This window comes from Hipposideros armiger, unplaced genomic scaffold, assembly GCF_001890085.2.
Source record: "Hipposideros armiger isolate ML-2016 unplaced genomic scaffold, ASM189008v1 scaffold_2, whole genome shotgun sequence".
Lineage (NCBI taxonomy): Eukaryota > Metazoa > Chordata > Mammalia > Chiroptera > Hipposideridae > Hipposideros > Hipposideros armiger.
This window is the reverse complement of record NW_017731352.1, coordinates 4,730,184-4,753,298: the sequence shown is the minus strand read 5'-3', so window position 1 is coordinate 4,753,298 and position 23,115 is coordinate 4,730,184. Positions and strand designations below refer to the sequence as shown.

At 34.5% G+C, this 23,115-nt stretch overlaps 1 protein-coding gene and 1 pseudogene across 5 annotated transcripts in view; both read left to right on the top strand.

The window, feature by feature from the left end:
* Positions 1–23,115, top strand: part of WDPCP (WD repeat containing planar cell polarity effector) — a 302,619-nt gene that overhangs the window by 192,150 nt on the left and 87,354 nt on the right. For all 5 annotated transcript variants that reach the window (XM_019635240.1, XM_019635244.1, XM_019635251.1 and 2 more), the window contains one exon: positions 9,838–9,940. In XM_019635240.1, coding sequence (XP_019490785.1) covers positions 9,838–9,940 — 103 coding nt within the window. The remainder of the gene's footprint in view (positions 1–9,837; positions 9,941–23,115) is intronic.
* LOC109379001 (60S ribosomal protein L9 pseudogene) lies at positions 2,452–3,025 on the top strand (annotated as a pseudogene).

Below are 23,115 nucleotides of genomic sequence, written 5' to 3'. Positions count from 1 at the left end.
TTCTTTCCTACTAAAACCCAAGTGAAGAGGAATAATGATATAATTATGGCTCAACTGTTCTAAAATATTACTGGTGAGGGAAGGAAGATCTTCCACTTTCAGCTAATGGACAAATTGTTTTTCAGACTTACCCTCCCACTGCAAACTACTGTAAAAGTAAACAAAATACTGGACAAGAACTGCAGGACTATGATCCTCAAAAAATGGGGAATTCACAGATGAGCCCTGTATACAATTTCCAGAGCAGAGACCAGTGATGTCACTCAGCTGAAAAGCCACAGATGAGTTCAGAATTCAGGGATGATGAGGGATTTAGAGTTTGTGGGGTAGAGCACCACTAATTTTATACCCTGCTAGTACAAAATTCAATTTTCTTTAAAGACAGACAGTACTCCAAACTCCCTATAATGTGACATCCATGATGTCTAGCACACAATAATACATTATTAGGTATGTGAAGAAGCAGGAAATGAGATGTATAATGAAGAGAAAAAGGAGCTAAAAGTAACAGACCCTGAGATGGCCCAGATATTGAGATAAGCAGACAAAAACTTTGGAACAGCCGTTATAAATATTTTCAAGGATATTAAAGAGAAAGATGAATATAATGGACTGAATATATGGAATTCTCAGCAAAGACACAGAAACTATTGAAAAAAAAAGGGCAAAAGTCATTCAATATTATTCTACTTGAGCTTCAGATGTACAGCACAATGGTCAGGCATCTACACACGCTGTGAAGTGATCTCCCTGATAAGTCCAGTACCTGCCTGGCACTCTACATGATCTTTACAATATTAATTATACTCCCCATACTGAAGCTCAAGTATAATAACATTCATTGTGAACTATAATTAAATATATATTCATAATATGTAAAGTACAGCATAGGGAATACAGTCAATGGTATTGTAACAGCTATATATGATGTCAGATGGGGTAGTAGACTTGGGGGGGCTATCACTTTGTGAGAGGTGTAAATGTCTAATCATTATGTTGTTTTGTACACCTGAAACTAATATAATAAAAAAATTAAATGTAAAAAAGGGCAAAAGAAATCGTAGAACTGAAACATAAAATCTGAAATGAAAAATTCACTGGATAGTCGTAGCAGAAGATTGGACACTGTATAATAAAGGATCAGTGAACTTGAAGACAGATCAACAGAAATCATCGATTCTGAATAAAAGAAAAAGATGAATAAATCTTTGGTAACTTGTGAGACAAAAAATCAAGTAGTCTAAAATACATGTCATTGGTGAAAAACATTAGTCTACGTATTCAAGAAGCTCAGTGAACTCCAGATAAAAGAAGGCAATACCCAGGCACACCACATCTCAGGTACAGCATATCCAAATAACTGAAAACCAATGGTAAAGAATAAAATCTGGGGGCTGGCCAAGTGGAGCGATGGTTAAGAACTCGCTTGGAGGGGCCGGCTGAGTGGCTCAGTTGGTTAAGAGCTCGCTCAAGAGTTTGAGTTCTGAGCAACAGCGCGGTTCGAGTCAGCCCGAGCTGAGCAGCCGCTGAGCTGCCAACAGGTGGCGGGATGGCTCAGCTAAAAAAAAAAAAAAGAACTTGCTTGGGATGCCAGAGGGCCCCGGTTCGGATCCCACATATGAAGGCCAGTGACATTGCCCTCCACAGCTAAGATGCTGAACAACAGCTCAACCTGGAGCTGGGCTGCCATGAGTCGCCGGCGACAGCGTGGGCTGCAGTCCATGTGGCAGTGGGTTGCCATGGGCTACCATGTGTGGCCAGCAGCCAGCGTGAGTGGCCAGCAGCCGCAGTGAGCGGCCGTCCAGAAGCAAGCGACTGATCTGCCTCGCCAGAGAAGAGTGCAATGATGGTGCCAGCTTGGGCCAGTGAAGCAACGTCCTCCACAACTAGACTGAAGAACAAAACGACAGCAACTTGTCTGTTTCCCCTTCCCCAATTCCCCAGCACTGTTCCCATCCCCCCAATTCCCCAATAAAAATCTTTAAAAAGAAAAAAAAAAGAATAAAATCTGTAAAATACCTGGAAAACAAACAAATTACATAAAAGGACCTAACATGAATTAATATGAACTGTGGCTGACTTCTCATCAGGAACAATGATGTCAAAAGATAATGGCACAACATCTTTAATGTACTGAAAAAAAAAATCAAAACTTTCAACATAAAATTTTATATTCAGTGAAAATTATCTTAAAATGAGGGTAAAATAAATTTCATTTTGAATAAATGAAAGCTGAGACAACTCAGCACCAGCACACCTGCATTACAAGAAAAGTTACAGGAAGTTTCTCAAGCAGAACACATATGATACTAGGTGGAAACATGTATCTGTATAAAAGAATGTAGAGTTCTAGAAATGTTAAGTATGTGGATTAACAATAAAAATATTCCTCCTTATGTAAACATTTATTTAAAAGATAATTGTTTACTTTTTGCTGCATCTATGGCGAGGATGAAGACCACTCTCAGCAATCAGGCGGTGGACATCCCAGAAAATGTGGACGTCACTCTGAAGGGATGCACAGCTATTGGGAAGGGCCCCAGAGGCACCCTGTTGAGGGAATTCAATCACATCAATTTAGAACTCAGTCTCCTGGAAAGAAAAGAAGAGGCTCCGAGTTGACAAATGGTGGGGAAAATAGAAAGGAACTGGCTACTGTTCCCACTATCTGTAGTCATGCACAGAACATGATCAAGGGTGTTACACTGGGCTTCCGTTACAAGATGAGGTCTGTGCATGCTCACTTCCCCATCAATGTCATTATTCAAGAGAATGGTTTTGTTGTTGGAATCTGAAATTTCTTAGGTGAAAAATACATCCAGAGCGTTCAAATGAGGTCAGGTGTTGCTTGTTCAGTATCTCAAACCCAGAAAAATGAGTTAATTCTTGAGGAAACAACATTGAACCATCAAATTTAGGTGCTTTGATTCAACAAGCCACAGTAGTAAAAAACAGGGATAGCAGAAAATTTGGGGATGGTTTCTATGTTTCTGAAAAAGGAACAGTTCAGCAGGCTGATGAGTAAGATCTAAGTTGTCCAGCTACAGAAACGCCATGACGTTGAGTGATTCCTCAGACTTACTTGTGATATCTTAAAGATGCAATAAAAGTCATGCATTAAAAATTAATAAAAAATAATTGTTTAAAGCAAAAATAACGCATTGTGGTATTTATAACATATGTAGATGTGAAATGAATGACAGCAACATCATGTGGGTGGGGGTGGTAGTAAATGGAATTATACTGTTGTAAGGTTCATACCTTTTACCTGAAGTAGTACAATATTCTAAGTAGACCATGATAAATTAAGATTGTATGTAATGTCTAGAGGATTTTCTTAAAAATTTAAATAAGATCTATAGCTAAAAAGCAGTCAGTAGAAATTTAAAAATACTTTAAAAAATAAAGCCAACTAATAAATGTAAAAGAAAGGATAGAAGGAAAAAAATCACAATTTAGCAAACATTACAACAAACATATAATTGAATAAGACAAGAATCATTAATGGATGCTGTATGAAAGAAGTTTCATGAGATACTTACACAGCCTCAAAGTATTTCCCACAAGATATGTATTATTTACAAAAGGAGAAACAGTTACTTTACATTGGAGAAGGCTGGTAAACACCATGTTAATCAAATGATCAAAATGCCATCATCAATAATGGAACAAGTCGGCTCAGTTGGTTAAGAACTCGCTCAAGGGTTTGAGCTCTGAGCAACAGTGGTTCGAGTCCAGCCCAAGCTGAGCTACCGCTGAGCTGCCAACAGGTGGCAGGATGGCTCAGCTAAAAAAAATAAATTAATAAATTAAAAAAAAAATGGAACAAGTCAAAATAATTTGCTACTTTATATAACATGTTGCAATAAGAACACAATAGCCCTTCTGTGGTATTCGTACGAAAAAAGTGCATAACCTGAACCTAATCGTGAGGAAACTTCAATTGAACCCAAATCAAGGCACATTCTAATAACTAGCCTATTACCCTTCATAAATGCCAAGTTTATGTAAATGAAGGAACAATGAAGAACTACGCTATACTAAAGGAGACTAAAGAGAAATAACTAAATGCATCAGGAAATAGATGTTTGTGATATGAAGAGCACTATTGGAACAATTGGTGAAATTTCATGGCTTAAGTGGGAGTAATGTTATCAGTGTTAATTTCATGATTTTGATGATTTGATTTTGGTTATATTGAATGTCCTAATTTTTAGGAAATAAACACTAAAGTATTCAAAAATGTGTTGGCAGCTTAACTCTCAATGATTAAAAAAAAACCTTTGTACTTTACTTGAAACGTCTAATTCTGAGATTGTTTACAATTTTTAAGAGAAAAAATTTTTTCACTATTGTCACAGCTCTCAACTCTTTATTGTCCATGCCTTCCTTCTCTACGTGGAGCTGTGTGGTTTGGAAGTCTATTTCTGTTGGTCACAGAAATGCTACTTTTAATTCTGTGTATTTGGGACCTTATTCTGTTTTTGAAAATTCAAAGAACCTCTGAAACTTAGTTATTACTGTGTCATAAAAGACTCATTTGCCACCCAAGTTTGCTCCTTTGGCCCCATCTTGGATGGCATGAGGATGACTCTGTCTTATGAACATTCTCCTGTGGCGTCCCTAATTACCTTGGCCATTGGCACAGGACCAGTTGGAATGTCATGTGTGTGCCATTTGATAATGCTATAAAAAGACCTATAGCTTCTGCTCTCCAGCCATCTGTGCCTTCCCTTGGCATGATAGTACTGGGTAGTTTGTCTTTCATTGGCATGATTTCTGTAGTGTGACTTTACATCTGCCACTCCTAAGCTCTTGCTTGGTTATCAAGTTGACATAAAATTGCTTCTTTGGCACTGTTTCTATATAGAGGAGTTTTATACCTGCTAACTTCTGAAGCATGAATTACCATTTATTACATACATTATAATTGTAATTTTAAATATTATGAATATAAATTTCTCAGGCCTCTACTGACTCAACCCTATCTTGGATTTCCAAGTTCAGATTTCTCCAATCAGAAGTTTCCACTCTAAATAATTAACTTATAAATGAAATGTACCTCTTCTGTTTTAAAACATTGGATTGAGTATATACACTAACCCTTCCATCTGTGCCAAATCTCTAGAAATGGTGTGTGTGTGTGTGTGTGTGTTTCAAATTTATAACTGGAATTCAAAATAACAATACATGATGGACCAGAAGCTATGAGGAATCCACCAAAAAATGTAAAACTGCTAAAATCAGATTTAGGAAATAAAACAAAAACTTAAACGTCCAGAGGATAAGACTGCTCCCAAAGTTGGGAGAAGCACCAGATGATCTCCATACCCTAAGAAAGGGAAAACTAGGAATCAGAAAACGTTACTAGGAAAGTAAGGGTGAATCATCAGGATGGGTAAGTGGGGACTTCAGGTATTGTTAGAAAAGTAAACTGATAAGAGTATGTAAAGAATTTAAGGATATTTACCAGAAAAATAAGAAGGGATGGTAGTATGGACTGACTTGTGTCTGATCTATTTGGCAGGCCACAGATCAAGGAGTAATTTTAACCATCAAGTCTTATTGAGAAATGCATTTTGTAAAGGCTATAGCTGCCATAGATGTATCTGGGCAAAGTAAATTGAAAACCTTTAGGTGCCATTAAGAACATTCGTGATTTGGGCCGGCCGAGTGGCGCGATGGTTAAGAACTGGCTTGGGACACCAGAGGGCCCCGGTTCAGATCCCACATATGAGGGACAGTGACACTGCCCCTGCCCTCTACAGCTAAGGTGCTGAGCAACAGCTCAACCTGGAGCTGAGCTGCTGTGAGTCGCTGGCGATGGCGTAGGCTGCAGCCCCTATGGCAGTGGGTTGCCATGGGCTACTGTGTGTAGCCAGCAGCCAGCGTGAGCGGCCAGCAGCCACAGTGAGCAGCCGTCCAGAAGCCGACAACTGATCTGCCTCGCCCGGGAAGAGCGCAATGATAGTGCCAGCTTGTCCTCCACAACTAGACTGAAGAACAAAAAGGCAGCAACTTGTCTGTCCCTCCCCCCAATTCCCCAGCGCTGTTCCCATCCCCCAATTCCCCAATAAAAATCTTTAAAAAAAAAAAAAGAACATTCGTGATTCATTGGAGGAAGTCAAAGTATCAGCATTATCAGGACTTCGGAAGAAGTTGATTCCAGCACTCACGGATGACTTTGAGGGGTTCAAGACTTCAGTGGAGGAAGTAACTGCAGATGTGGTGGAAATAGGATGAGGACTATAATTAGAAGTGGAGCCGGAAGATGTGACTGAATTGCTGCAATCTCATGATGAAACTTGGATGGATGGGGGATGCTTCTTATGAATGAGCCAAGAAAGTAGATTCTTAAGATGGAACCTATTCCTGGAGAAAAAGCTATGGAAAATGACAACAAAGGATTTACAATATTGCATAAACTTAGTTGTTAAAGCAGCATCAGGACTTGAGTGGATTGACTCCAAATTTAAAAGAACTTCTGTGGGTAAAATGCTGTCAAATAGCATCACATGCTACAGATGAGACTACAGTATAGTATAAACATAACTTTTATGTACACTAGGAAACCAATTTTTGTGTAACTCGCTTTATTGCAATATTCACTTTATTGTGGTGGTCTGGAACCACACTCTCAGTGTCCGAGGTATGCCTGTATGTGAATAGTCAGGAGGCCCGCAAGTGTATCACCAAGTAAATAGACTATATAATGTGTTCCAAATGGGGAGAGTAAGAAATGAAAATCTTCATGATATAAACTATCAACTTAAGAACTGTTAAGACTTACCCTCTTCAAATTAGTGACTCCAATTTCATATAACAATTAAAAAATAAAGATGAATTAAGGAAGAATGTGAGAGAGAAAATAATTCCAGAAATAATTTAATAATTCCAGAAAAAAACAGATCTTGTATCCAAAACTTATATTACTGCTAAATACAAAGTACTAACATGAGTAACTCACAAAGAAAACCATATTTGTATGGGTATATTTCTTTTTCTTTGGTTTATATGTCTGTGTACCAGTGTTATATAGTCTTAATGTTAACTAGAGTAAGTCTTAGATGTTCTTGACTTGTTTTTATGTATGCACTTTAAGATCAACTTGTAAGTCCCTTGAAAACCTTGAAAGGATTTTTATTATAATTCCACCGATTTTTACAGATTAATTTGGGTCAGAATTGATACCTTTATTATGTATAGTCTTTCCAGCCACAAATAGGTATATGTCTGTATTTTAATCAGGTTTTCATTTATGTCACTCAGTAATGATTGGTAGTTTCTTCTCAAATGCATTGCATATCTTTTACTTATTTTCAGCGAAGAATCATATACAAATATTGCCAAAGAGAAAATAGAAAAAAGCCACATAACTTATAAATGTAGTATAACCTTAATAGCAGTCAAGGGATTGTTAGCAGTCAAGCCCAAGTAAAGCCATAGACTTTTCTTAATTAAAAAAGATGCATAAGTCTTTAATAAAATACTAGCAAATTGAAAACAATAGTGTATATTTTTAAATTATGCTAATTTTTAATTGACCATAAGGATCTATTATGAAAGTATCATGACACTCTGGATTTATAGACAAAAAACACGTGATTATTTCAATTGATGTTTATTTACATTGCTTCAGTTTTTCATTGTTATAAATAATGCTACATCACCAATCTTGGATGTGGACTGTCATCATTTCCTTAAGAAGATTTCCGAAAAATATATACATGCAAATTTTAAATTCTGATATATTGTTAAAACATGGAATCAGCACTCTTTTTCTATAAAGGGCCAGATAGCAAATATTACAGGCTTATGGGCCAAGAGGAAAAATTGAGGTTATTATAAAGGTACTTGTATATAACAAGAAAGAAATTTCCATAAATCTTTACCGGTGAAATTAAAATATAATAATGGAGTACAATTTTTGTAACACAGGTCTATAAATGTGAATAATGGAATTTTGGGTAGGGAGATAACATTTCAATTAATTAGGGTTGAAAGTTGGTGTTCTTATTATCAAAATCTATTGCAAATGTTCATCTCTTAGTGCTGATCTACGATGTGATGAGACTTTATATATTTTACCTTTGCAAATTTCTTTCCTTATAGATAGGTACTGCCAAATCTTGATACCAATCCATGAGCGTATAGTTGTAATTGAGCATTTATCCAATTAGAAATCATTTTTAGAATTCTGTTAGCTAAAAGACTAGAATGCCTTTTAGCATGTCATTACATTGCAAATTAATTACTTCCAATTAAAGTTCCTCCATTGCACAAATAGATTTGGGAATATGGAAATTTCTTTGCGCTTGCATCAAGGTTGAGAAACACTGTTGTGGATTGAAATCAGAAAATATGTTGCTGGGAATTTGTGTAGAAATGGAAATCTCACTGCTTTTTTAACTTTTAACAGTGCAGGAAGTGTATAACATAGCCTGACATTACTTATAAGTCAAACAATGTTCTCATTCAAATAACTTTATCACAGTATAATTTTCACATATTAGTAATTTTGCCTTATAGTTTTGGGTTGAAACATTTTCAAGTCTGCAGCATAAGCTAATTCCAAAGCCATTCAGAGTTAAATAAGAGCACAGTTCTTCCAACCATTTAAAAATGTAGACACCATTCTAAGTTCAAGGACTGTACAAAAGGCAGGCTGTATTTAGCCATCAGTCATAGGTTACAGACCCCCTGCTCTATAAAGCCTTATATTCTCAGTAAATGTAAGTGCCTGTCTCACCCTAAACTTTGCAACTAGTAAATATTAACTTTAAAATTTTTACTTTTAAATTAAATTTTTTTTCAAATTACATTTATTTGAGTATTAATAAAGTGAAATATCTTTTCATGATGATAGCCTACATATAATTCTTCATTGTAAACTCTTCACATTCTTTTTCCATTTTTACTGCAGTAAAAGTTTTCATTCCAACAATCATTCTGTGTGCCCAACAGAGTTCTAAGTCCTTTTAGTGGCTCTGCGTACTTCTTTAGTTTTATTTTCCACTGACTTCTTCCACACATCCAACACTCCTGTCATATTGAAAGACCTGCCATCGCCTGACAGAACTGTTTCCTCAAGCTTCTCTACATATATGCACTGTTTCTTTCACTCTCTGTCGCCTTTTCTTCCTTTTCCCTCCTAGTGTAACTTTTATTTACAGTTCAAGACTCAAATCAAGGCTCAGTTCCTCCTTTTTAGCTCCAGAGCACTCTGTGCAAATATCTGCCATTAAACCTGTCACACTATTATATAATTAATTACCTGTTGTTTACAGCAGTCTGTCTCCCCGCTGGGTTCAAAGCTTCTTGAGACATGGTATTGTAATGGAACTGTATACTCCATAACACTGAGTAGGCAATGATTTGTTGAGTGAATGAGTTCAAAATAATAGTAGTATGAATAATATTAACAAAGTAGTATGTGCCAGACACATAAATATCAGAGACAGATTTGTGTGGTAGTGTTCCACACAATGGAATTTTGAAGATGCTTTCTCAGATTTTTCTTCATTAAAATCTCACCAAAGAAAATAGCAGTTAAGGTTTTTATTCCCAAACAAAACTGAGTATATCAAACATGTGACTTAAAAACTTGTCTTTTCCCCAAAGACTTAAAATAACTTATTTAAATAATTACCATTAGTTATAACTATGATCTCCATATCAAGAAAATTTGCTTATACTGGAAAAGAAAATACAAAAAAGAATATTAATCGGCTATGTCTGTTCTGTAATCTGAACAATAAGTTCTTTCTTTCAAATCTCCTTTGTAACTTGACCAAGATTCACTTTGGATTAATCTTTTACTTTGCTTTATTTCCAAAGGATATCCATTACCTTGCACTAGATAAGGGTGAATTGGCACTAGCTGAAGTGGCAAGAAAAAGAGCTAGCGACATTGATGCAGAATCAATAACTTCTGGAGTTGGTAAGAATTAATGCTTTTTTTTTTAAGGTGCTTTTGTTTTAACCAATTCTTATTCAGTATCATTTCTATTTATGTTTGTAGGGCATGGTTGGTTACCTTGAATTACTTTCTTTGTAAAGACAGTGTTTAAAAAAAAGTAAAGAATTAAGCCTGGCTAAGTAGTACAATATGAATATATAAGTTGGAATTGTGTTAATATGAAATTTGATAATGATTAATCACTACTTCACAAAAATAAAAAGGGCTTTGTTGTTTTCATAAGATTTTGAAGCTCATTTCCATTAAAATTAACCAACACAGGAACTTACATAATCCTTTATTTATAGACGTAGTAGACATGTCATATCGCAAAAGAATTCTCTCCTGTATCAGAGTACTTCACATGGGATTTTAGGATTGATGGGTGACTTGTTTTCGTTTAGAAGCCACTAGAGTCATTTTATACTGTAGTCTTTCAAAGAAGACAAATAAAAAACCTAACTTGAATCTAAAGGTTCATTCAAAATGTCATAATATAGAAAAATGATAGTTTTTAGAAACTATTGTAATATCAACATGAGTTTCCTTTTTCTAAACTCAGTTTATCTAATGACACTAAATCTGGAAGTAAAGATTTCTGGACATCCCAATTCCTATTCTTCCTGGTATTCACTATTCCTGAATTAGGCAAAGTACCCTCAGAATTGTAATAGATTTCATTTCTTTGTAGAACTTCTATGAAACAAATAAGTTTTAATAAGATTTCTACTTCATAAGTTGCTTGAAAATATAACAAGCCTCTCCATTGATAGATCATCTTGTGCTTTGTTTTTGTAATGCTGTTAAGCGTGTAAACCTCTCAATCTTGTAAATAAGTTCTGCATGAATAAAATACATAAGATCTATTGGGTTGTCGGAAAAGTCATGACGCATTTTTGCAACGAAAAACATAGAAAAAATACGTCATGACTTTTCCGACAACCCAATAGTTTAGTGCATGGGCTTTATGATATATGTTTTGGCTATTTGCAGTTCTTTCTCGTTTTCTATTTTCAACCATGTTTTGTTGAAATGGACAGATAAAGGAGCATTAGAAGAAAATGAGTTGTTGCTGTATATTATGCTCATGTTATTTTACTAGATTTTATATTGCCTATTAAAATACAATAGCTACAGAATTTACAAATCACATACAGTACTATCTAAGGACAATTATACTCTTGCATAAAATGTCACTGACTCATGTACTAAAAACCAGTCAATTGTACACTTTAAAATGATTTAAATGGTTAATTTCGTATTATATAAATTTTATATCAACAAAAAACTCACCCTATATTCAATACAAATTATTTTAAAAGTTACTTGAAAGATAAAAGAATCTAAAGAGATAGAATACTTTAAAAGTAAATTTTGCTTTCATGTAGGATGGAGCACATCAGGATTCTTTCTGAGAAAGAAATCTGGATAAATTTTTTAAAATTATTTGTTCAATTATAAATACATACATGTTTTTAAAATATTCCAAGGGATGTCTCCCCAGTAAGTCTTTATTAGCTCTGTATTTATGGAACAAATTCATCAAATCTGTCAAAATTTTAAAATAGGATGTCTTATTGTATATTAAATTATATACCTTGTCCCAATCAGTAAAACAAAAGGTTGAAATAATAGATGGTGGTTTTAAGTACAAGTACTTCAAAAAGTATCATCTGAACTACATATAAGGCAAGGAACTGATTAAGACATCTGTAATGACTGTAGTTAATAACACTATGTATTTGAAAGTTGCTAGGAGAGTAGATCTTAAAAGTTCTCATCACAAGAAAAAAAAAAACTAAGTATGTGAGGTGGTAGATGTTAACTAGATTTGTTGTGATCATTACACAATATATAAAAATACATATGTATTATATCACATACATATAACATTTTATGTATTATATATGTATACAACGTATGTATACATATACATATATGTATATGTATGTGTATATGTATGTATATGTATTCTCCCTCCCTCCCTCCCTCTCTCTCTCACTCTCTTACTGTCTCTGTTTCTCTCATTTACATGTCTAGGGAGGCCAGAGGTAGACTGAATTTTACCAAAACTACAACCCAGCTTCAATTTAGCTTAATCTCCTACTGGATTAAGGTGATCATTTCTCATTCATTCTGCTTAGCAGAGGAAAAGGAGAATCTTCCTTGGAGGAATATAATATCACTGGAGCCTCTATAATTTTTTAGACTCAAGAATTCAATAAAAAATTGCCAGCAAAGCCAAGAGATAAGGTCATTCCACTGAAAAGGAAGGGAACAGACAGACAATAGAAACAGACTCACAGGTGATCCAGGTATGAGGCATTACTAGACAAGGATCACTGTGATTTGGTTAGTATTTTTGTTTGTTTGGTTGGTTGGTTGGTTGTTTCAAGAACACTGTCTCTCTCAAGTAACCTTAGGAAATAATGGGGTTATTGTAATGACTCCTGTAACTGAGATTGTCACATTCTCCTAACCTCTTTCTCATAAGCTACATTTGATTATTCTCTCAGTGGTGCCTCTACTCTACATATTGCTCCAGTGTCCTTTTAAGACCAGTATACAAAAATTTATCTTAACTTCTATATACATAAAACAAGCTAGAAAATGAAACTAAAAAATATTCCATTTACAATAACAAACTATTCTAAATGCTTAGAAATAAATTAAAGATATGCAAGATTGCTCTCAACTTGGAAAATTGTGAAATACTAAGAAAGTTAAAGACTTAAATAAATGGAAGGATATAGAGCTTTTGGAAGATTCAGTGTTTTAAAGATGTCAGTTCTCCATAAATTGATTTTATAGATTCAGTGCAAACCAGTTAAAGTCCTAAAACAATACTTTTTGTGTAAATTGACAACTGATTGTAAAACGGAAATGAAAATGCAAAGAACCAAGAATAGTCAATTCTGAACAACAACAAAGCTAGAAGACTTACATTACTATTATAGAAAGCCAAACCTTTTACCAACCTACAGTAGTTAAAACAATGATAATGGTGAAAAGAGAGATAGATATGGTATAGTGACCTGATTTATGACAAAAGTGACACTGCAGTGTAGTAGAGAAAGGATAATCTTTTAAATAAATGCTGCTGAGTCATTTGGATATCCATGTGGCTAAAACATAAAATGTAAAAAGCCCAGCCCCAAAGCATATGAAAAAAATAAATTTAGATGTAAATGTGAAAGGTAAAACAAAGATCTTAAAGAAAACACAGGAAATCGCTTAATGATCTTGGGTATTTCAAGCTTTCTTAAACAGGGCACAAAATGTAATAAACATAATGAAAAAAATAGATGAATTGGAGCACACTAATACTAAAAACTTCTCTTCATCAAAAGACATTTTGGGCCAGCTGAGTGGCATGTTGGTTAAGAGCTGGCTTGGGACGCCAGAGGGCCCCGGTTCAGATCCCACATATGAGGGCCAGTGATACTGCCCTCTACAGCTAAGATGCTGAACAACAGCTCAACCTGGAGTTGGGCTGCCATGAGTCACCGGCTACGGCATAGGCTGCAGCCCCTGTTGCAGTGAGTTGCCATGGGCTACCGTGTGTAGCCAGCAGCCGCTGTGAGCGGCCGTCCAGAAGCCGGCGACTGATCTGCCTCGCCCGGGAAGAGCGCAATGATGGTGCCAACTTGGGCCAGTGAAGCAATGTCCTCCACAACTAGACTGAAGAACAAAGGGACAACAACTTGTCTGTCCCCCTTCCCCCAATTCCCCAGCGCTGTTCCTATACCCCAATTCCCCAATAAAAATCTTTAAAAAAATAAAATAAAAAAATAAAACACATATCCAGATTTCCAATAAACATATAAAAAGATCAACTTCATGAGTCGTCAAAAAATATAAATTAAATCTGCAATGTATTAATAATACCACTATATACCCTCCAGGATGAGTAAAATGGTGGCAGGGGATAACAAGTGTTTACAAGGATGGTGATGAACTGGGATTCTTATGTACTGATGATAAAAATACAAATTGTTTCAGCTACTTCAGAGAAATCTTTGGAGGTATCTATTAAAGTTGAATGTATGGGTATGTAGAAATGGATAGGTATATTCACAAAGGACATGTAGAAGAATATATGAACTCCAGGCTAGAACAACTCAAATGTTCATCAGTGACAAAATGAGTAAGTAAATTGTGATATATTTGTGGTATACAGTAGAATAATATAATAGTAATATGGGTATATTTCAAAAACATAATGTTAAGTGAAATAACTCAGATCCCAACCCTCCCAAAAAGAGACTCTAGTAATCATCTCTATATTATTACTTACAGTACATATATTTATGAGATAAGAATGCATGATTTTCTTCCAAGATCAGGTAAGATGATTTGTAGTGTTAGAAATCAGGAGTGTTTATGAGAACAGGGAACAAAGGAGCCTTTTGGGGGTGCTGATAAAATTTGGTTTCATTATCTGTATGCTTGTAATATGGGTGTTTTCACTGAGTTGAACACTTATAGTATGTACACTCCTCCGAATGTATGCTATACTTTAACAGTTACTTTAAAAAGTACACACTCATTTTCCTATGTTAAAAACAAAATATTGCCCTTTAGAAGCAAATATTGCGTTCTATTCATATTCTTTGTTGAAACCACATGCTTTGGGACAGGAGTTTGTGATGACAGCTAAATAACTGCAAAGGCTTTAGAAAAGAGGAAAGGTAGGTAACAAATAAAAACTTATTGTTTGAATTGTTTGATCAACAAATAGATGTGTAAACTCTAAATATATATATTTACCTTTGGATACACCTTGAATCCAAACATACTATATATAAAAGGTCTGACAATTAAGTTCGCAAACTGGTTGCAACGATGTTGCTAACCTTTTTTTGATATGAGAGGGATTATTCATTATGAATTTGTACCAGTTGGACAGTTAACCAAGTTTACTATTTGAAAGTGCTGAAAAGTCTGTGTGAAAAAGTTATATGACCTGAACTTTCACCAATTCATGACTCTTGCATCACGACAATGCACCAGCTCACATGGCACTGACTGTGAGGGAGTTTTTAGCCAGTAAACAAATAACTGTGTTGGAACACCCTCCCTACTACCTATCTGGCCCCCAGTGACTCCTTTCTTTACCCAAAGATAAAGGAAATATTGAAAGGAAGACATTTTTATGACATTCAGGACATCAAGGGTAATATGACGACTGCTCTGATGGCCATTCCAGAAAAAAAGTTCCAAAATTGCTTGGAAGGGTGGATTAGATGCTGGCGTTGGTGCATAGCTTTCCAAGGGGAGTATTTCGAAGGTGACCGTAGTGATATTCGTCAATGAGATATGTAGCACTTTTTCTAGGATGAGTTCGCGAACTTAATTGTCTGACCTCCTATATTCTAACCATAAGTAATCTAGAGATCTCTCCTTTACCCCAATTAATAGATTTACTTCCTTTTTTTCTGAGTAAAAATATTTCCTAAGTATTTAAGCACTTGAACTCAATTCTTTGATAGGTAACGGGGGGGAAAAGACTATATACTCTACAATCTTGAAAATACTATTTGTTTTCAAGATTTCTTGAAATTCCTGACCTGTCATCTTTGTGATATGTCATACCATGTCACATCAAGTTACCTTACTTGAATAAACAGAAGAAAGGTTATAAATTTAGAATGCATACCACCTGACATGAAAGTATTTGCCAGCTATTTGTTCTGCTTAAATGAATGTTTTCCAAATATCTAGATTATTACCTTGGAAAAACTATAAATTTTATAAAAAATAATAAAATAGTCATCTCTATGCATTATTACAGTGCACACATTTATGAATACCTCTAATTCTAAATAAGGAAAGAGTTTTACTAGAAATAACATGTTTTTCTTTCACAATTTGTCTTTTCTTTTGCCCTTGCCTATGAATGTATGTGCATAAACTTGTTTTACTTCCTTTTTAGAGGCAGTCTTACCAGGAACATGGTAACTATCTAGTACAAATAGAATTTGGCCAGAAAATAAAAAAGAACTAATTGAATTTTAAAAGAAAATTTGCCCTGGAAGCATTCATGGTACTTGGGCCACAATGCCATTTGTTATGAAAAAGTGTTATGAACATCTAAACACTTATTTCAGATTACTAAGGCAACATGAAATGAGTTCATAAGAATATTCAGACAATGTAGAAAAAAATAATTTTTCTGACTGAGGAAAAGTAATCACTCTTCACACACACTCAATAGTCTCTATTAATGTAAGTTATTTACCTATATTAAGCATATTTACTAAACAATACTTAGTCCTCAGTCTCATATTTTGTTGTTATAAATACACCTTAAAAGAAAACTACCCACTGAATGAACAAGTCAATTTCCTTCAGTTCTGGAGGAACTGAAGAAATTTACCATATAATAAGTAAAGGGACTGTGTAGCTCAAAGTCTAAATTAAAGAAGTTCAGTTCCACATTAGTATTATAACCTGCCAGCTTACCACTGAAATGTGTTAGAGATTGTATGAGACAGTGCTCAAAGCCACTTTCCTACAGTATGCTATGAAAATGGTGTTAAGTACTCACTTTTAGCACTGTCAGTATAATACGGTAAACAAAGATGACAAAGAAAACCTTTCTTGCTATCTTTTTTTTTTTTTAATTCAAAAGGCGAATGAAACTAAAAAGCAAAAACAACTCAAAAGTAAGTAACAAGCTATGTTAGGCAGGGAATATGGGAAATAGCAGTGGACTTAAAGTAAAAAAGCGGAATGGAAAAGTGGTTCAGAGTATGAGATTTGGAGTCAAACAGGAATGGCTTTAAATTCTGCCTCTGACACTTTGAGTCTGTGTCCTTATTTATAAGTGGGAAAACTAATACTTAACTCTTATGATTGTAAATGTGAAACACAATAATTGCAGAGCTTAGCACCATGCCTGTCAAATAACATACTAGTAAATAGCAGTTATTTTTAATGAAGATTGGCTCCTTTATTTTCTTACCCTGATAATATTTTATTTTTAGATTCAGCATAGTAGACAAGTTAAGAACATGTTTTGAGGGGAAAAGGGACCTATGGGTAACAATTTTGTGCATCATAATTTTTTCATCTGTAAAATAGATCTGTTTGTGAGGTATTATGACTATTAAGTGAGGTAATACACAAAGTGTTCAACATATTCTCCAATATATAATAAGCACTTGATAAATGGTGGCTAAAATCATAAGACCTATATTTTGGCTCTAGCTCTTGCACTGATCACTATGTAACTTCAAGTAAGGCACTCAGAGCCTTTCTGAATTTCATCCAAAAAATGGGTATAACAGTACTTGTCCTCTTTATCTGGGGTTCTTGAGATAATAAAATGATGCATGTAAGCACTTTGAAAAGTATAAAGCCCATAAAAATAGATAGTATTATCATTCTGATGGCAGTTTTAGCACTTAAGTACCATATAAATGGGATTTTAAAAATCTATTTTATATAATCAAGAAAACCGTGCTGGACTTTTGTTATTTTTACAGACAACACACAAGTGATGAACATTATAGAAGCACCATTTTTGTCAGATGAGATTAGTTTATTATGGTACTAAGGATCAGAAAAGTTACAAAATATTCACATTCACTCAGGAATAAGATATTAACACTTAAATGTATGTACATGGTAGTATAGCATGTATGACAGGTGTATTGAAGGTTTTGTTGAGCAGACAGGCCTTCCTTGGCCTCAGGAATTCACTTCTAACAGGAATGATATATTATTATGTTATCAGATTAATTACAATATGTAGAGCCCTTTAAAGATGAAAAACACTCTATAAATGCTTAGCATTTATTGCTACTAACACCTAACAAGGTTAAGCAATTCTTCAAAATGAAGCTACTGCTTGATGAGTTAGCTGTTAAATAACATGACATGCCAAAAAGAGAGCTGCTTTCATGTGAGTGATTTCTCGGTTATAGCAATCATTAGAACTTATATTATTAGTAATAACTATAACCATCGTTCTTCTAAGGTTATTATTGCCTCAGAAAATTGAGGCACTGGAAAGTGAAATAACTAATTTGATTCCACACTTCAAGCTGGAACAGAGTAAGGCCCAAGCTTCTGGGAAACTTCTGAAGTACTGATGCTGGAGAGCTGCAGTGTCCAACATGGTAACCAATACTATGTGGGGCTGTTGAACTCTTGGGACATGGCTAGTTTCTCATGAGCAAGGAATCAGTTTTTAAATTTTATATAATTTTAAATAACTGAAATTTAAAAACTGATACTCAGTTTAGTAATTACAGAATTTTTAAGAACATTTGGACCAAACCCGAATACCCAAAAGTACTTATTCAACTGCAAATTTTATGAAGTCTAAATATAAAGTATTTCCAATGAAAATTTAATCTGATTTGAGGTGTACTTTAAGATGTAGTAGCAATTTTAAAGTTATGTATCTGGTTTACATTATATTGCTATTGGACAACACTGCTATACAGGTTCAAAGATATGCAATAAATTATATATGATATGGACCCTACTCCTTCTTTTATACTCCCAATTAAATTATAGGAAGTTGAAAAAGAATACGTGAATGTTAAAAATTCAGTTCCACTAGTTGTAGACTCAGGAACAGTTACAGGTCTTTGATATGTGGAGACTTGGCCTTCAGGAACCATAACCTAGAATTACCTCAGTGATGTGCTGTTAAATAATTAACAACTAGCTCATCAAAAACCAAAACAAAACCAAAAAAAACCAAAATCAAAACAAACAAACAAACAAAACCAATTTGCTGATTTCTGTGATGTAACTACTTTTTTCCTGGCTGATTCTGAGCCACCAACATAACCTCACTAAACTTGGAATTGGGAAGAGATACACTCTGGCACTTTCAGGCCAAAGGAGTCAGCTCTAGTGCATCATTGGAATACTTTGAGTTCCTAATATCTATATTTCTTGAAAGGTGTGTATGTACGTGTGTGGTGGGAGCTGAAATAGATCAGCTTTAAACTAAATTCTACCCCATAGCATATTACAGGATGATTAGATCAGGGAAGGTAGGGCATTTTATTTTTTTTAAAGCCTTTGGAAACTGGTGACTATAAAACCCTGATTCTTCTCTGATTCCCCTTGAGAATATAGATTTATGGTTATATTGAAGCCATTTTGTAAACTTTACAATAGTTAAAAATAGGTAAATATACTAATTAATTTTGATATAGTGGATGTATGATTTAAACTCAAACTTTATAGACCAACTAAATAACAAAGATTTTTAAATTTCCTTAATAGAGATTTTCTGGAGACATGTGGTATCATATGGTAGTTGTCTTTTCTCTAACTTATTTTACTTGCATAATCTCTAGGTCCATCCATGTTTCTCAGATGGCAAGGTTTCATTCTTTTTTATGGCTGGGTAATATTTCATTGTATATATGTAGCACCTCTTTTTTATCCATTTGTCTATCAGTGGACACTTAAGTTGCTTCCATATCTTGGCTATTGAAAATAATGCTTCATTGAACATAAGGGTACATATACCTTTTCAAATAAGTGTTTTGGGTTTCTTCGCATAAATACCCAGAGTGGAATTGCTGGGTCATATGGTAGTTCTATTTTTAATTTTTTGGGAAACTTCCATACTGCTTTCCGTAGTGGCTGCACCAATTTACAATCCTAGCAACAGTGCATGAAGCTTCCCTTTTCTTCACATCCTCACCGACACCTGCTGTTTGTTGATATATTCATGACAGCCATTCTGACAGGTGTGAGGTGATATCTCATTGTGGTTTAAAGCTGCTTTTCCCTGATATTTAGTGATGTTGAGCATCTTTTCATATGTCTATTGGTCATGTATATGTCCTCTTTAGAGAAAGGTCTATTTAGGTCCTGTGTCTATGTTTTAATTAGATTATTTTTGTGTGTGTATGTTAAGTTGTATGATTTCCTTATATATTTTAGTGTTGACCCCTTATTGGGTATATCATTGGGGAATATGTTCTCCCATTCAATAAGTTGTTTTCATTCTGTTGATGGTTTCTTTCACTGTGCAAAAACTCGTTAGTTTGATGTAGTACCATTTGTTTATTTTTTTTCTTTTGTTTCCCTTGCCCAAGGAGATATAGCCAAAAAAATATTACAAAACAATGTAAAAGAGTTTACTGCCTATGTTTTTTTTCTAGGAGTTTTATGGTTTGGGGTCTTATATTTACACCTTTAATCCATTTTGAGTTTATTCTTGTATGTGTGTAACAAAGTGACCCAGTTTCATTCTTTTGCATGTTATCTGTCTAGTTTTCCCAGCACCATCTATTGAAGAGACTGTCTTTACTCCACTGTATATTTTTACTTCCTTTGTCATATATTAATTGACCATATGTGGGTTTATTTCTGTGTTCTCTATTCATTGATCTGTGTGTCTGTCTTTATGCTAGTACCATGCTGTTTTGATTACTATAGCCTTGTAGTATAGTTTGATGTCAGGCATGTGATACCTCCAACTTTGTTCTTTCTCAAGATCGCTTTGTGTATTTGAGGTCTTTTGTAGTTACATATAAATTTTAGGATTATTTGTTCTATTGAATTGTCGGAAAAGTCATGACGTATTTTTTCTATGTTTTTCGTTGCAAAAATGCAATATGACTTTTCCGACAACCCAATAATTCTGTGAAAAATGCCATTGGTATTTTGATACAGATTGCACTGAATCTGTAAATTGCTTTGGGTAATGTGGACATTTTAATGACGTTAATTCTTCCTATCCATGAGCATGGTATAACCTTCCATTTATTTGTATCTTCTTCAGTTTCTTTTTCCAATATCTTATAGTTTTCAGAGTATAGGTCTTTTACCACCTTAATTAAATTTATTCATTGGTACTTTTATTATTTTGTTTGTTTGTTTTTTGTTTCAGGTGTACAAAACAATGTAATAGACATTTACACCACTCACAAAGTGATAACCCTCTCCCCCAATCTACTACTCCGGATATCGTCTATAGCTGTTACAATTCCATTGACTCTATTTCCTATGCTGTACTCCATACCCCGTGACTGTATTTAATTATAGTTGACATTCAATACTATTCAGCTTCAGGTGTACAGCATAGTGGTCAGACATCTACAGTCCATGAAGTAGTCCCCCTAACTTTTATTCTTTTTGATGCAATTGAAAATGGGATTGTTTTCTTAATTACTCTGATAGTTTGTTATTCTGTCTATATAGTATAATGTCATCTTCAAATAATGAATTTTATTTCTTCCTGTCTAATTTGGATGTATATTATTTCTTGTCTGATTGCTGCAGCTAGCACTTCCAATACTATGTTGAAATGTTGAATAAAAGTGGTGATGGTGTTGTTTTGTTCCTGATCTTAAAGAAAAAGCTTTCAGCTTTTCACCATGGGTATGATGTTAGCTATGGGTTTATCATATATGATCTTTATTATTTTGAGGTATGTTCCCTATATCCTCATTTTGCTGAAAGTTATTATCATAAATGGATGTTGATTTTGTTAAATGCTTTTGCTGCATCTATTGATATGATCATATGATTTTTATCCTTCATTTTGTTTGTGGTATATCATGTTAATTGATTTGAAGATAATGAACCAGAATTGTATACCAGGAAAAAGTCCTACTTGATCTTTTTAAAGTATTGCTGAATTGAGTTAGCTAAGATTTTGTTGAGGATTTTTACATCTGTGTTCATCAGGGATACTGACCTATACATTTCTTTTTTTTGTAGTATCTTCAGCTGGTTTTGGTCTTAGGGTAATGCTGACAACATAACATGAATTTGGGAGCCTTACTTCTTAGAACTTCAATGTTTTGAAATAATTTGAAAAAGATAGGTATTAATTCTTGTTTGAATGGTAAAATTTACCTCTGAAGCCATCTGGTATAGGGCTTTTGTTTTTTGGGAATTTTTTTATCACTAATTTGATTTCATTAGTAGTTATCAGCCTGTTCAGATTTCCTGTTTCTTCCTGATTCAGCCTTGTTAGAGTGTATGTTTCTAGGAATTTATCCATTTTTTCCAGGTTGTCCAATTTGTTGGCATATAATTGTTGATGATGTTGATAGTATTTCCCGATAATCCTGTGTGTTTCTATGGTGTTGGCTATCACTTCTCTTTCATTTCTGATTTTATTTGGGTCTTCCTTCTTTTATTCTTAAAGAGTCTGGCTAAAGTTTTATCAATTTTGTTTACCTTTTTAAAGAACCAACTCTTTGTTTCATTGATCTTTTCTATTGATGTTTTTAGACTTTATTCCATTTGTTTCTGCTCTGATCTTTGTTATTTCCTTCTTGGGCTGTTTATTCTTCTTTTTCTACTTGGTTTAAGTGTAAGGTTAGATTGTTTATTTGAGATTTTTCTTGTTTCTTGAGGTAGGTATGTATTGCTATAAATTCTTCTCTTAGAACTGCTTTCTATGCATCCCATAGATTTTGACTCAGTATGTTTTCATTTTCATTTGTCTCAAGGTGTCTTTTGATTTCTTCCTTGATCTCCTTGTTAACCCATTCATTGTTCAGTAGCATGTTAGCATCCATGTGTTGGCGTATTTTTCCATTTTCTTCTTGTAATGGATTTCTAGTTTCATATCATTGTGATCGGAGAAGATGCTTGATGTGATCGGAGAAGATGCTTGATATGATTTCAGTCTTCTTAAATTTATTTATTGTTTTCAGGCCTGATGTGGTCTATCATGGAAAATGTTCCATATGCACTTTAAAAGAATGTATGCTATGTTGCTTTAGAGTGAAATGTCCTGTTCTTTCTTTCTTTTAGGGCATTTCTTTCTCTCCTCATTTTGGCTGACTCTGTGTTTGTTTGTTTGTTTGTGTTCTATGTAGATCTGCTACATTTCCCAGTCTTGGCAGAGGGGCCCTATGTAGTAGGTGTCCTGTGAGGCCTGTTGACAGTCTTCCTTTACACCTGAGCTGGATGTTCCAGGAGTGTCCCTTGTATGGGTTTTGTGTGCCCTTCTGATGAGTCTTTTTTTTTTTTTTTTAGTTTCAGGTGTACAGAACAATACAATAGTTATCCTTTTCACCCCTCACAAAGTAACAACCCACCTCTCCCCATCCACTACCCTCACCCCCGATGTCATGCTTATCTATTACAATTCCATTGACTCCATTCCCACACTCTACTCCACATCCCATGACTATATGTATATATAATTGTAGTTG